Consider the following 16,795-nt stretch of genomic DNA (forward strand, 5'->3'; position numbering starts at 1 on the left):
TAAGGGGAACCTATCATTATCGTTCCTGCTATTAAGTTGACTTCTTTTGGAAACTACCTTATAACTCCTTGAACCCTTAAAGTTCACACTAGTGAACATTGTAAAAAATAAAAAAAAGAAAAAAAATACCAAAGTAGGAAGGAAATAAGGTTGGCTGAAAAAAGTTAAGAACTTTAAAATTGAAAAAAATTTGGTTAGTTTGAGAGCAAAAAGTAGTAAGGTGAAAAAATAAAGGTTTAAAAAAACCTCTTATATAGCTAATGTTTAGATTAGATGAATGGCCTAGATTATGCCACATGTCAAAAGATTACCAAGCATGACTTTTCACCTTATCAGTTATGGATTCTTATTGCCAAAATACCTTTTTACTCATTAAATACAGTTTTTAAATAGTTGAGGGGTAATTAAGTCATTTCACCTATTTAGACTAGCTAGAATGGTCACAAAACCCAGAACGAATTGATTGAACGAATAAATTGCCAGGCCAAGCTTGAGCTAGGTTTGGGGATTATTGTAGATAGAAAAAGCATAAGTCTCATATCAAACACATGAGTCATGTCATTTGTCACTTAAACATACTTGCTTTAACCTCAGCCTTATTCTGACATAAAGACACTTACCTCATTAACTTTAAAATGAACTGGTTATGCATAAAACTTAAAACTTACGCTCAAGAACAAGCTCAGTACCTATATTAACATGTAGGTCAACACACTCTAAGGCAGTCGAGATTACAATCAAAAGTAATGATAAATCTCTCATTTACCTAATTCTCACATTAGCCTTGATGACATTTAGCATCGACAACATGAGGTCAGATCCCTTACATAACTTTTCAAAGACCCATATTCAAAAGCTCAAGGTTAGATTAGTAAATATGTGCACTATAAGGGTTTAATTAGACACCTATTAGTCTGATACCTAGATTATTTAGTAAAAGGATGAATCCTAAGGGCATTTCAAGGTTCAAAGGGTAAATTGGTCATTCATCTCATTAGAAACTATCAGCAGACAACTAGGGGCATTTTTAATTTTTAGATTGAGCTAACATGTAAGTGCCACATCAACCCAGCTACATCACTATCTTGCCCTATAGACCTCTCACCTTTGTTAGAGCCATGCAAGTACCATCAATTTAATCCCATTCTTCTTTTATATTTTTATTCTCCTCTCTTTATGACCTTTCTAATCCTAACATCTGACTTGAACGTTAGAGTACAAATGTAGGGAACACTCCTTACTTTTGCCCTAACCACTCTCTTTCATTTCTTGTGATTTCAGGATTTTGAATCTCAACTCGAAACTTGGCACTGATAGACATCAAACTTAAAAGAAAGAATTCACAGGCACTATGTGGTCAGGTTGATAGGGTCATAAAATATGTTTAGGAATAAACATATGCATAAACTAAACTCTATGAAGCTTTTTTCCTACTAGTAATTAACATTTTTTATGGGAATCATTAAGGAAATCAATTTAAGATTTAAATTTAAATATCTTCATCAACTTGATGAGAATACTTTGGAAAATGAAAAAGAAAACAAAAATTACAAAACAATTAAAGAAGACAAAAATTCATAAAAATGAAAAGAAGAGATAAATTCAAAATTAGAATTGAACATATCACATCATTAGAGATATTGATGGAAGTATATTTCTTGTAATTATTATTATAATTAATTTTTCATAATATTAAATTATGTGTAGTTTAAATCAAAATATTCTAAGAAATTTACATTTATAAATTTATAAGTGATGTATCTTACATTGTATTTAAATGTGATTAAATAATTATAAAATTATTACAAAAAATTATATATGAAATGCTTTTATAATAATTGTTTTAATACAAGTGGAGGAGATAATATATATGGGAAGAAATTAAATCAAGGAAAATATGGAAATGTGATTTTTTTTTTCACTTATTGTTGTTCCATATTTTTTTATAGTTCCTTTCCATATTTAGTTTCAAAACCAGTCAGCACATTCCATATTTTCTTGAGTCAAATCATTCCATATTCTTGTTTATTTTAATACCATAATGACCTTTTTAGTAATTTTTTTCAAAATAGATAATACTCCAATAACTATGTTATGTTTTTCATTTTCCTAAAACTTTTATTGCAGTTATTAGCAAAGTTTATAATTTCATTTTAAATTTCACATTTAATCTTATATAAATATATAAAAGCTAAAACTTTTGGGAAAAAAGGAGAAAATCAAAGGTGGATGGTCTATTATTTTTACATTTGTATGATCTTAAACAATCGACATGTGACTTGCATTTAATTAATTTTAGTTGGTTTCATATAAATTTTAAAATATTTAAATGTATTCATTATATTTGAATTATTTTTAAAAATTAAATTAATTACATTTATTTTCTATTATTATTTACTTTAAATTACTCTAAATTAAATTCATATTAAAGGTAAAAAACTTTAATTGCCATTATTATAAGATAATTTTGTATTCTTTTTTTTTTCCAATTATAATATTCAACTCTTAAATTACATGTGTAAAAAAAATCAATTTTCAATTTTGAAATCTATGACTTATTTATTTACTCCACCTTTTAAGCTATGTATACACATTTAATATGTATATATATTAATTCTAAAATGATTAATAGATGAATAAATCAATTAAAATTAATTTTGGAATATATCAAATAAAATGAATTTCATTACCATTATTACACTAATTTCAAAATCCTTATTTTTTCATTTCTCTCAAACATGTTAAATACATAATATGTTTAATTATTCTAATTGTCAAGCATAAATTACTTTTAATTTAAAATACTATTATTGATCTTAATTTGATTCTTAAATTCATTTTAATCAATTAGATATTCAAAAGTTACTTATCATCCCATAATTATTTTCAAGACTTATCATATAATTAAGGGTGTTTGGGGATGCTTAAGAAATAAATTGCATCCCTACAATATTTTTTTCCATTGTCGTGATATTCTTTTGCCATGTAATAAATCTGGCTTACGTTCTCTTTCTTTTAGTTTGTGATGTTATATATAGTTGGATTAGATGCACAAATTACTTTATGTTTGGTTTTGTATTATCTTAGGTACTTCTTTTTTTTTTTTGTTAAGATCTTTTAGATTAATTCATCATCATCATTGTATAATAATTTGTTTTTTGAAAAAAATTATTTTGAAAAGAAATTTTAAAATTAGCAAAATTTCTTGAAAATTTAATGTTTTGAATTTCTTTTTAAGTTTTGATTATTGCTATTAGTTCTATTATAAATTAAACTATACATATATTGTAGATATCTTTATATATATTTTTTAGTTTTTGTTATGATATCATTGATATACCAAATTCCTATTATACTTTATCATGAAAAAAAGGAGCATGCTCGGCCATAAATTAGAGAAAAGTGATCACTTACCACTTACTACCTATCCTATCATATGTATCAAGTATGTTTTTTATTTTTTACTTTTTGTATGAAATGAATCGATTTATTTCTTTTCTTAATGATATGATTTTTTTTGTTGGTCATTCTAATATTATATTGTTGCGTTGATATTATCACTTTCATGATTGAATTTGAATTAGAGCTAATTACTATCCAAGTAAATGAGAATTGATAAAAACAACTTTTTTGTTTCAATTTTTAATACATATAATAAGTATTATAAGGTTCACGGTAAATTATAGTTATTTTCACCAAATAATTCAAAAAGGTGATTTTTTATTCAACATTTTACTATGCTTTTTTTTTTTACAAAATTTTTAAGGGTGTGAAAATTTTTTAAAACGTTTAGAATAAGTTGAATTTCTTATAATTTAAGAAAAAAACATACAGTATCATTTGGATTTAAAAAGAGTTAAATCTAAATGTGAACTTTTATTACCTTCAATATATTGGAATATACAATTAGCAAAAAATAGTTAAGTGTGCATAATAAATTATTTAGTATTATATATACTGAAGTTGATAAGTTTAATTTTTTATGAGAATATTAACAATGTATTTTATCATTAAAAAATGAATTTTTATGAAAAATTGTAAATATAACATTTCTTAAAATAAAAATTGTTATTGTTTGTTTGATAAATAATACTCTAATTTTTAAATAGTAGTATATAATAAAAAATTATCAAATTTTGTGGTTGTTTTATTGTTTTTACATGTGATAGTCTAATTTAGTATCATATATATTTTGATTATCATATATCCAAATTAATTTACTTGATAATATTTGACTTTCAATAATAATATAAATTTCGATTTGAATTTGATAAAAGTCTCAAATTATTAAAAAAATTCAATTACAAATTCAAATAAAAAAGGAATTTGCTACTTATATATTCAAATATTTGTATGCATAATTATCTCTCAATTAAAATTTTAATTGATTTTATTTTTATTACTATTTATTTTATATTTATAGATTAAATGAAATAATATTACTAATTCAAAAATTTTTGGTGTAATTACTTTTAATCCATTGTTATTATTAGTCGACTATTAGTATTTAAAATTTTCATTTTATTTTATCTAAAAATTATTATATAATAAAATTATCGTGCAACACAGGCTTAAATCTAGTAATAATAATAACCAGTTGTGTTTTCCATCCATTTCCAAGAACACCCCCTACGCCGCTATCTCTTCCTCATTCGCCATGAAGAATGTAGAGCAGCAGCCTTCACAAATATCCACCACCAAACTTTTCAATGCACATATTCGATTCAATTATATTGTTTTCTGTTTTCTTCTAATTGGTTTTGGTTTAAGTTTTTGCCTAGGCATCTCTCTCAGCTTCTTCTATTTCAGAGAAAGTTCCTTGGCTTGCCAACTTGACCAACTCTTTGTCTACCATGCCTCCGATCTAACTAATCCTCCTCTGGCACCGCCACCTTCCATTTCCGATCAAACCAAAAGCCTTGTGGAAAACCGAATATCGGCCTTTGAACCATCTCCTCCCATTTCACAACAACCTCTGCCATCTTCATCGATGACCAATTTCATTTCGAAAAAAACCAGGGATTATATAAAGGAAGTTTTTGAACCGCCGGAGACTATGCATACTATGAAGGACGAGGAGTTGTTTTGGAGGGCGTCAATGGTTCTGAAAATCCAAGAATTCCCATTCAAACGAGTCCCCAAAGTTGCTTTTTTGTTTTTGACGAGAGGGAAAGTGTTATTAGCTCCACTTTGGGAGAAATTCTTTCAAGGATATCAAGGTTTATACTCCATTTACGTCCATTCCGATCCTTCTTTCAATCAAACAGTGCTCAAGAGTTCGGTTTTTTATGGCCGGCGGATCCCCAGTAAGGTTAGTTCATCATCGTTTTTCGCCTTCATTATAGTTTTAATGATTTTGCATAGCTAATTATTCTCGGATTCATTTTTATTTCTTTAATATCATTCAATATATCTAATATATAAAAATGGATTCAATTATATTAGTGTAACATTAATTTAATTTTATATCATTTTATATTTTATTGATTCAGTCATTGAATTTTATATAATAGTCATGTAAATCATACTTGTCAAATATAAATTAATTAAAAATATTTAAATATTTGTTTGATAATAATATAAGTGCAACGGTATATACATTGAAAAAAAATTATTCATGATTGATATGATAAAAAAATTGAATTGACTTGAACTTTTACTATTTATAAGTAAATTGTAAATTCAATTATCCGTTTTTAAATATAATGATAAACTTATGAAATTAAATATTAAATTTACATTAAATTCTAAGAGTAAATTTGGTCAAAAAGATTATAAGAGTAAAGGTTTTTAGTGAGGATGATAAAATTTGGAATGAAAATATTGCCTAAATTGTGATTTACTTTCCATAATAAAGATTTTACAACCAAAAGAAATAAAAATGAGGAATAGCTAGGAAACCTGGTTTTGATGCTCTATTAAATAAGGGCCCTTTATTATGGTAATATAAAGTTCGTTTGAAATGTAACGCACCAACTTCAAAAGAAAGAATTAAAAATTAACAGCTCAGATTAAATGGCAAAAAAAAAAAAAAAAACTAAAATTAAAAGCACATTATTTATGGTTTATGATCTGTTATGGTAAGTTAAGGTAGCTATTAATTAGTACTGTGAAAATAAATATTATACATGAAATGATGATCAAATGAACAATTTATTTATGGAATACGTCCATTAGGGAACTCGAGTCTTGGTTAACATTACTATTCACTCTTCTCAACTCCTGTTAATATAAAATATAAAAATATTTTTTAATAATTTTAAACTATAATGGAATTTATATAGTATATAAATGCAAATGTTTTTAAATAAACAACTGAAATTCAATAATTACAATTTAAAAGTAATTTAATATTTTTAAAACTAGCATATCAAGAAAATATTATTAGAATTAAAATTTTATCAACTATAACGATTCAATATAAACAGTAACACTCTATTAAAAAAAGTGATGATAAGTTTTTACTAGTATTATATTAGAAGTAAATTTCTTAATTTTTGGAAAGTATTTCAACATAATTAGAAGCCTTTCTATCCATAATATAAATTTTATTATTAATTGATAATTATAATGAACAAAATTTAATATAAAATGACAGTTTTAAAATATAATTAATATGCATTCTTTTTTGTAGAACTTCAAATCAAGTTTTCTTGTTTTACTTCCAGATCAAATCTGCAACCATCAAATTTGTTGCATAATTACTAGTCATGAAACTAATTTTCTATAGAGAATGTGACTGTCTTTCAAAGTTAAGTACACAATACTACTATATAGTTAACAATTACATCATTACAAATATGATCTTCAGATTCCTATAATCAAATTTTTTACGAAGAAAAGAATTACCCTTTCAAATATTTAATGCTATACTTTAGACTAGAGTAGACTAGAAAGCACAAGATATTTGATTTAAGCATAAACAAAAGTCAAAATGATAGTCACATTAGTCCACAGAGTTCCAGGCGTGACATAAGGCAAAAATAAATGCGTCTTGACAAAAGTCTGTTCTAGGGTTGTTAATTTGAGACTTCATTCATATATAGGGGTATGTATATATTCTTTAAGTCAATTTAATTCAATCTGTTGGTGGCTGGCTAGCAGTCACAGTTGCACCCCTTCATGAAGTGGTGATGATGAAAGATAAAAAGAAAAGACTCAATTCAAATAGATTAGCTAACAAAAATTGTTATCCTTACCTTAAATGACGGAGAATAGATTCAAAAAACTAATGCCTATGGGATAAATTTTAGTCAAGTACTTGAACCATTCATTTTAAAGCTTGCACTAATTAAACTTTGTATACATATTTGAAACATTATTATCTGGTCTTGGACCCTTAATTTTTAACAGTATTATTTGAACATGAACTACTGTAGACTGTGAGATGGGGCGAAATGAATATGGTGGAAGCAGAACGTCGCCTATTAGCAAATGCTTTGCTTGATATCTCTAATGAACGTTTCATTCTTCTTTCAGAAGCATGTATTCCTCTTTTCAATTTTTCTACTGTTTATAATTATCTTATACGCTCAAACAAATCCTTTGTGGATTCGTATGATTTAAGAGGCTCTGTAGGCCGTGGCCGATATAACAACCTGATGCATCCTGTGGTTGATCTTAAGCAATGGCGAAAGGGCGCTCAATGGTTTGAGATGGATCGTTTTCTTGCCATTGAGGTAATCTCCGACCGAAAATATTTTCCTGTATTCAGGCGTTATTGCTATGGTAAATGTTATGGGGATGAGCATTACTTGCCAACATTTGTTAATATGAAATTTCCGGAGAGAAATTCAAATAGGACTTTGACATATGTGGACTGGTCCAAGGGAGGACCTCATCCATTTGTGTTTCTTAGAGAGGATGTCACCAAGGAATTTTTGGAGAAGTTAAGAAATTCCACCCGTTGCGATTATAATGGAAGAGAAACCTTCATTTGCTACTTGTTTGCAAGGAAATTTTCACCAAATGCTTTGGATAGGTTGTTGAGATTTGCTTCAATTGTCATGAACTTTTAGTTTGTTTCTACTTAGTGTAGTTAAATAAGTCTTTATTGACAATTCTTTAATTTGCAATGTAGACTAATAAATTTAGGGCATAACATAAAATTTACTTATTTTATTTCTTTTTTTTTTTTCTATATGGAATTGAATTAGTGAGGTAGCTAGAGGTGAAAAAAACCGAAAATTGAAAATCATTCGAAATTGTAAAGTTTGATTTGATTTTTTTATTCAATTTGGATTAAATTTGAATATTAAATATATATATATATATATTATAGATTTAGATTAGATTTTGTATCAAAAGTGAAAAGCAAAAAAAAAAAAAAAAAAAACTGTATAAAGTCAAATTATATATTTTTATTAATTTTTATATATTTTTTAAAATTTGAATAAAATAAAAATAATTATTTTATATCTAATCTATTTAAATATATTAAAAATCATATTAAAATAATGTATAAAAATAAAATTTAAATATAAAAAATTGATAAATCAAATTGAACTAAAAGAATTTGATTCAAATCGAATTAATTTAAAAAAAATTAATTCAAATTTAAATCAAATTTTAAAAATTTATAGTACTATATATTATCTAAAAAATAAATAAAATTTAATCCGATTCAATCTATTATTATCAGTAAAAATAACAATATATTACCCATGTGATTGATGAGGGCAATAATTTCTTATGCCCATTTGCCCACCCATGTCCACTTATCCATTCATCAATTAATGTAAGCTAAATTGGTATTACTCATTTAATTCAATTAAAACAAACACTTTATTTAAAGAATTTCATCATCATACAATTTTTTTATAGCTGTATTACATCGTACTCAATATATAAGCTTGTTAATAAATAATTATATACAACTTCATTGTAATATTGCAATAATATTATTTATAATACTTGCTATATTTGTATTTATGACTGTACAAATTGTTCAATTATGTTGGATTTGGCTTTTTTTTTTTTTTCAATTACTTTTAATTATCATTTACAGGTTTGGAATTCACAATTTTTGGTTCAGTTCTATATTTAGAAGATGGGCTAAACTCGGTTTTGGGTTTTGAAAATGACAGTTGGGTTTTACCCAACCCATGAACACCTGATCTGTTCCTAAGCAAAAGATGATGATACTCCTATTGCATGCAGGGCTGTTAACCTGAAAAATTAGACAAAGATAAGTCAAACAATTTAAGGGAAAACTTTGGGGACTGGAGCAGGGCCCACACAATGTCGATACTTCTAAGAAACGAGGCAATTGAGGACATTTTGATGTTGCCAAGCTCTAAACATTGTTTCATCACAGTCCTGGTAATAATCTTATCTCAGGTTTAATTCTATTGACCGTTGGATCAGTATCTAAGGGCCTAGACATGTTTGGATATGTCATTTTTACTTATGTTTCTCAACGTAATAATAATAAAAAAGACATAAATTGTAGACTGAAAGAAGAGTTGACGTCGAAAAGTCATTACATCAGACATATAGGATATAACTAGGTCACTCCGGGGCTGTTACCCTGCTGCTTCCTCCAACGTTCCAAGAAGCTTCTTTTTAATTATTATTTTTAGGAACTTTACATGTATTTATACTCCCTTGAACATCGTTTTATTAACGCCATAAATCCCCAAACCCTAGCTCATCATCTCTGTCTCTGTTTCTTTGGTCATCTTTTTCTTTCTTTTGTTTTTTTTTTTTTTGGCCCCCAAATCTTTGAGAATATATATTTTTCACCTGAAAAATGGCGGCTAAGCGGCTTCTCAGTGAATCTTGTTCCGACCCAGATGAGCAAAACGAGAAACGGATGAGACCTAGACCTTCTCTTGCTTCGTATGTTTTAGAATTTTCTGTAAGAAATGCTTATAATTTGTTTTTATATCACCTTTTCTTATTGACTTCTTTGCTCAAATCCGTTGTCCTCTCGTTTCTATATGGATTAAATCTAAAACCATTTTCTCTCATCTATTTATATTGTTAATTTGTTTCCATTTGGTGCAATTGTAGCTTTTGCCTTTTCATATAAAAACGTTATATATTTATTCAAAGCCAATTTTCTTTATTTAACAGTGTGATTGGGGAAGCTGTTATGGTGAATTGCTTTTGTAGAGCCTTGGAACCAGTCCTTAGAAGAGTGGTATGTAAAAGAACTTTCTTAATATAATTCTCATTAAGAAGTCAATACATTTCATTGCTTAGAAAATAAATTTTTATAATGAAAGATTAATCATCATATAAGATTACAAGTTTTTTTTTGAGTGACAATATATAGGTGCACTTCAACGTACTTGTTTACCTATTTTTAGCATGAAATTAACATTTCCCATTCATGCATAAAGATTGAGTATTTTGTTACATTCTTCAGTCGGTAACAATTTCTGATAAAAGTTCCTTAATTGATATGTTTCCAGGTGAATGAAGAAGTAGAGCGTAGTCTTGGACGCTTACTCGGTTCTTTCAGTGGGTCTCCATCTCTTCGAACCCAAGCACCGGAACCATCAACTCTTCAGCTAATTTTCCCTAAAGGCCTTTCCCTACCAATCTTTACGGGGAGCAAGATCATGGATAAAGAAAGCAACCAACTTCAAGTCCTTTTGGTTGATAAGAGGGGAGACCAAATGGTTCCGGTGCTTCTCCCAAACCCAATTAAGGTAGTTATTGTCGTTCTTAATGGGGATTTTCCTTCGGATGACGGTAACAATTGGACTAGTAAAGAGTTTGATAGAAACATCGTGAGGGCTAGAACTGGGAAACGGCCCTTGCTTACCGGTGAGTTGGCAGTCACAGTGAGGGATGGAGTTGCTTCGATCGGACAGATTGAATTTACAGATAACTCGAGCTGGATTCGAAGCCGGAAGTTCAGAATCGGTGCGAAAGTTGCACAAGGGAGTTCCCAGGATGTCCGCATTCAAGAAGCCATGACTCAAGCTTTTGTTGTCAAAGACCATCGTGGCGAATGTAAGTTTTCGTTCTTCTCTTTACTGAAAGAATAGTTAAGTTAAAACAACGTTTTTTCAAATATCATTTCCATGTGAGAATATTTTCATAATCACTCTAAAGAACATTGGGTAAGAGAATTTAGTACTGCTACATATATATCATATACGTAAATTTTTTTCGGGCATATTTTAGGTCAAGATGTTGAGTGGCTTAAGATCTATCTCTCTCTCTCTCTCTTTATATATATATATATATATATATATATATTTATATATATATATATATATATATCATATATGTTAATTCCTTTCGGGCACTTTTAGGTCAAGATGTTAGGTGGCTTAAGATCTTAAAAGTTGAATTTATAATCAATCTTAATTACTAGTTTTTGATTATCAACAAGGAATATTAAAATGATAATCTAAGAAATTTTTAATAACACTTTATAAAAGTATTGCATATACTCATCTCCTTATTAGATATTATATTTTGCATATGACGTAAAGGTTTTTTTGAATCATGATAGGTTAATTTTGAGCTCGGCTCAAGTCTAAATATAATATGAATATCTTACATATTTATTCAAATTTAGTCTGAGTTAACAATTTGGATTTTAAATTTTACTCAAACTCGTCTGAATTTATAAATGATATAGCCCAAATTTGTCTAAATAACCTTTTTAAATTACAAACCGTAGTATCTTTATTTAATTTTTAGTATTTTTTTCTTTTTTATCAAGTTTCAAAACCTAGATAATTTAACATATTTTCTAATATTTACATTACAGCGTTATATATGTTTATCTTTTATATAATATAAATTATATAAATATATAAATATACAAAATAATATATATTTTATGTAATATGGACTAAATCAACTAAACTCAGACCTTAGATTTTGAAGCCAAAATCCGATTTGTTTTTCAAAAAGACCTTATATTTGTGTCATGATCTGTTTAACATATTTAATATTTTTATCTAAATATTCTTAAATATTGAACAAATCTTCAAGTTTGGACAAATAACTACTAAATTTTTATACACCTTTATTAGAATGCAGCTAGCTAAAGATTGAGATATATAATAGTCTTACTAAATTGTTGTTTTAAAACTCTTTGCCCCTTTTGTTTAACAAAGTTGGTGATAAATACTGATCTTATAATATACCAACCCAAGAAATCTAGGCTGACTCAAACTCTATGCTGACCAAACCATACTGTTAACACATAAAATCAAACCAATTACCTTTTGTTTTTGGAAGTGAGAGACAATCTATATAATGCTTTCTTTCTTTTAAAACGAGTTAACTTCTTGAATTGTTAACCTATGAATTAAGAACCATCTGAGCAATAATTAAGAAAAAAATATAATTGCTTGATTACTCCAGTGAGGCGAATATAAAGATAATTTATTCATATATTTTTTAAATACAACAGGATATACTTCTTTCTCATCAATCCACATTACTTTTTTCTTTATCAAAATTTAGGTTTGATAGACATAACTAGCAAATTAAAAATTTTAATTTCAATTACTAAAACATTTATTGAGAATTTATGCTGTAATATTGATATCAATTTAGTACAATAATTAACAAGCTATAATTGGTTAATGCATCATTTTAATTAAGGTTGAAGAACCTTTTGGATTAAACTCTACAAAATTCATTAACTATGTGGTCTAAAATACTTGACACATGGTCAAATAAGTAATTTTAATATAGTTAAACTATGAGTCTATGGATTAAGAGTTTAATTCATTTGATTTATATAGTCGCCTTTAAAAAATGATATTCAATAGATTTGGAGTTCAAATTCCATCCCCTACAACTCCTTCAGTTCTCATGTTGTAACATCCTATGTTAAAAAAAAAAAAAAAAAAAAAAAAAACCTATGGCTTATGGCCACTAAACCATTTAGATAGGGGCATTCCCTTTTCATGGTTGCAAACCATTCAAGTCATTTTCAGTCAACAAAGGGCTGCCTGCACTACTTATGCTTCTTGGGTTTTAATACAAGAAATGAGATAATTTTTCCTTGTTTTCATATTGAAGTGTACAAGAAACATCACCCGCCAATGTTGGGAGATGAAGTTTGGCGTCTAGAAAAGATTGGAAAGGATGGAGTATTCCATAAAAGGCTAACCTTTGCAGGAGTTAAAACAGTGCAAGCCTTCTTGAAAATGTCAGTTGTTGATCCAGCCAAGCTCAGAAGGGTAAGAATTTGCCATCACAAGGCCAGATGCGAATTTAGTGTTTTCTTTTCTCAAGTAAACAGAAATAATTCAATTTCAATATGATACTGAACAGATTTTAGGTCCTGGAATGTCTGAGAAAATGTGGGATGTCATAATCAAACACGCAAAAACTTGTGTTATGAGCAACAAATATTATGTTTTTCGAGGCTCGAATTACACAATCTTCTTAAATCCCATTTGCCAACTCGTGAAAGCAGAGATTAATGGGAGTATATATCCCACACACAACCTGAGTAACATTAACAGAGTATGTGTCGCTAAGCTAAATAATTAATTTTTTTGGTCCTAAGTGTCTATAATAGTCATCTATTTTATATATGGCATTTGCAATTGCAGGCATATCTTGAAAATTTGATCAGACAAGCATATGTAAATTGGTATTCCTTGGAAGAGATAGAAGGAAGTTCCCATGAGATTGGCCTGCGCACACAAGGTAATTCCTCTCCAAGCAATTTTCATAACATTATTAAACTTGAGTTTTTTTTTCTTCCTTTTAGTAGCATTTTACATAAAATAATGTATACAGATGATCAAACGATAGAGCAATATCCCAGTCATCAACAAATCATGCAGAGATCATTTCAACAAAATGTGTATTCGACAGATGGTTCGATTGAGGGGTATATGCGGTGCGAAATGCCAGCAGACGGCAGTAAGTGGCAAATAAGTCAGACTTATCTGAACACCTCAATCGAAAATGGGATCCGATGGAACATCTTGGAGTCGAATTCGAATGATGATTTGACATCTCCAAGATCTTTCATCACAGGGGGTTAATGGTGGTTTATGCATGAATAAATAGAAGTAAACGAGTCCATCAATAATATGTGATCATCTTTGAGACAACTGTTTAAGCTCTTAGCATACTTGTACGTAGGAGCAAATGTAATTTTCCTTCTTTGTTTTTGTTGTTTTTCTTATTTTCCAATTCAATCTTTATAAGCGATAGTATCAGTATGCTTCTCGTAAAGAAATAATCACAACTAAAAGTGTCATAACCTATAGATCCGTGGATCTATCGTTAAACATGGTAAAAGGAATTGCCAACAATATTTTTTTGGTTAGGTCTGATTGGGCATCTGATTGAATCTAATATGCAAAACAGATGTTAGATTCGGGAGTCGGTTACGTTTGGGGAATGTTGTAGCACTCCCATAACGCCCATCTATAAGATGGTACCAGTTTGACTTCGAATTATTCAAGCCTTGATCATTTTTATGATTTTACCAAATAGTTTAATATTGAAAATTAATCCTAAAATTGGCCCAATAGTTTGGTAGCAATTTAGGGTAATTCTCTCACCTCATGAGTATTCATGGAGACTAGTGTCCCACTCTGAAGAGACTCTGTTGTCAGATTTATTAATTTTTATTTCAAAAAAATTAGTAAAGCCTCCTAATAGTTTGACAGGGCTCACTTCAAAGTAACTTCTACTAGTTTACAGGATAAAAATCATTTTTTTGCTTATTTTGAAAATATATTCTTTTTTTGTTTTTATATGTATATTTTTTTTGTAGAATTATTTCTCTCTGTTTTTTTTTTAACTTCATTTTTTTGTATTTTTTCCTTTTGAAAATAAAAGTGACAGAAAAAATTTATTTAGAGAAAAAAATAATAAATAAAATCAAAAAATAATAAAATAGGTTAAAAATAAAATAAAATAAAATAAAAATCATAAAATAAAAATAAAATGAAAAAAAAAACCTGTGATCGGGTCGGGTCAAGGCACGGGTCAACACACATGTCACCGAGTCTATGCGCGGATCCTGGCTGGTTCTAAATGATGTCATGCTAGGCTAGTTATATGGCACCTCTTAGTGTTTTTTCTTAAAACCACCCGAGCCTCTCTCTCTAAACCTAATTTCCTCTTACCTCTTTCTAAAAAATCCTTCGACAAATTTAACCGAAAACTGGGAATTTCGTCAAAAAATTCAACTGAAAATAGGAAAACCCATTGGCTTCTGAAAAACCCGTCCGATTCTGGAAATCTCACCAGAATCTGGTCGAAAGCTTCAACCAGTTGTCTAAAATTTCATTGAAAAATTTAAAGTTCTTTAAAAAACCCAGAAAAACACAAAAAAAATTGAAAAAAATCTAGAAAATTCCAAAAAAATTCCCAAATTATCTTAAACCTTCTACAACATTAAATTCAACTCCAGACACCTATAATCAAACCAGAACTCTGAATCAACTCTCAAGATTCCAATTTTTAACCCCAGAAACCCTTACTGCCAGAATTTTCCTAATAATTTCCTTTAAATTTTCTCTTGTGTTTCTGTGTATAGAAATTAGTCCAATTTATAGGCAACCTTTAGAATAATTTTAAGAAATGGACAGAATCAATCCCAAGCTTGATTCAACAGATTGTATTCTGTCTAAATGAGATTTTAGGCCCAAAATTTTAGTAGTCATTGATTGAATTTGACTAAGGGAATTTGATCTTGATTCTGTTTTTTCACATATGAACTAAAAAGGAAAGTAGCAAAGAGAAAAAAAATAGAAAAGGAAAAACAATAATAATAAAAATAAAAAAAATAGTAATAATGGTAATAATAATAATAACAATGATAATAATTTATATAAAAAGAAGCTATTTAATTGGACTTGGGCATGGAAGTGCCTAATTTGACCCAAACAAAAATAGGCCTAATTGGGCCCGAATGTCAACAGGCCCGATCAGGTCCGGATGTTAGTGGGCTTAATTGGGCTTGGACGTCAACTAGCTTGATCAAACTCGGACATCGATGGCCAAATAAGACCCGAACATAAATGGGTGTCTACAACTATCTAATTAAGCCCGGATGTTAATGGGCCCGATCGGGTCTAGACATCAATGGGCCTAATTGGGCTCAAACGTTAACAGGCTTGATTGGATTCGAAGATCGATGGGTCAAATAGGACTCGAACATAAATGGATGTCTATAGCTGCCTCTCTTTACATATCTTTGTTAAATAAAAATGATGTAAAGACTCAAACACCCACTCTACTCAATTTAAATCAGTGAGTAAAACTAACTGGTGGGAACCTCAAATCGAAAGTAAAATGATCTGACCAGAGCTGAGATTAAATGACTGAGACGATGTCGTAAATTGAAAGGTGACTAAGACCAAGTTAAGATCGTAAATAAATGACTGGACTGATATCGTGAGTCTGAAGATGATCTGACCTAAGTCAAGATCAAATGATTGTGATGATGTCACAAGTCAAAATGAAGCGATCAGGACTGAGTCGAGCTTAAAAATAAATGATCGAACGAATGTCATGGGTTTGAAGATGATCTAACATGAGTTGAGATCAAATGACTGGGATGATGTCGCAAGTCAAAATGAAACAATCAAGACCGAGTCGAGGTCAAACATAAATCACTGGACTGATGTCACAAGTCTGAAAATGATCTGACATGAGTCGAGATCAAATGATCGGGACGATGTTGCAAGTCAAAATGAACTGACTAGGACTAAGTCGAGGTCAAAAATAAATGATCGGACTGATGTTGCAGATCTGGAGATGATCTGACATGAGTCGAGATCAAATGACTGGGATGATGTCATAAGTTAAAATGAAGTGACGAGGATCGAGTCAAGATTAA

At 28.9% G+C, this 16,795-nt stretch overlaps 2 protein-coding genes across 4 annotated transcripts; both read left to right on the forward strand.

The window, feature by feature from the left end:
- Window positions 1-4,656: 4,656 nt before the first annotated feature.
- On the forward strand, window positions 4,657-8,125 carry LOC111303117 (glycosyltransferase BC10-like). Its single transcript, XM_022899162.2, has 2 exons — window positions 4,657-5,311; window positions 7,380-8,125. The coding sequence occupies exons 1-2, from the start codon at window positions 4,658-4,660 to the stop codon at window positions 8,016-8,018; spliced, it is 1,293 nt and encodes a 430-aa protein (XP_022754897.2). The 5' UTR covers window position 4,657; the 3' UTR covers window positions 8,019-8,125.
- Window positions 8,126-9,643: 1,518 nt separating this feature from the next.
- Window positions 9,644-14,209, forward strand: LOC111316913 (protein SAR DEFICIENT 1-like). 3 transcript variants are annotated; one of them, XM_022919153.2, is made up of 7 exons: window positions 9,651-9,840; window positions 10,078-10,144; window positions 10,419-10,965; window positions 13,003-13,163; window positions 13,258-13,452; window positions 13,542-13,638; window positions 13,732-14,209. In XM_022919153.2, exons 1-7 carry the CDS (start codon window positions 9,752-9,754, stop codon window positions 13,980-13,982), a joined length of 1,407 nt encoding a protein of 468 aa, XP_022774888.2. In that variant the 5' UTR covers window positions 9,651-9,751; the 3' UTR covers window positions 13,983-14,209. The 3 variants fall into 3 exon arrangements, with proteins under 3 accessions (XP_089621933.1, XP_022774888.2, XP_089621932.1); XM_089765806.1 differs by having other exon boundaries at window positions 9,750-9,859; XM_089765807.1 differs by lacking the exon at window positions 13,258-13,452 and having other exon boundaries at window positions 9,644-9,840.
- Window positions 14,210-16,795: the final 2,586 nt, after the last annotated feature.

Source organism: Durio zibethinus, chromosome 9, assembly GCF_047325235.1.
Source record: "Durio zibethinus cultivar Kanyao isolate XHJ-2024 chromosome 9, ASM4732523v1, whole genome shotgun sequence".
NCBI lineage: Eukaryota > Viridiplantae > Streptophyta > Magnoliopsida > Malvales > Malvaceae > Durio > Durio zibethinus.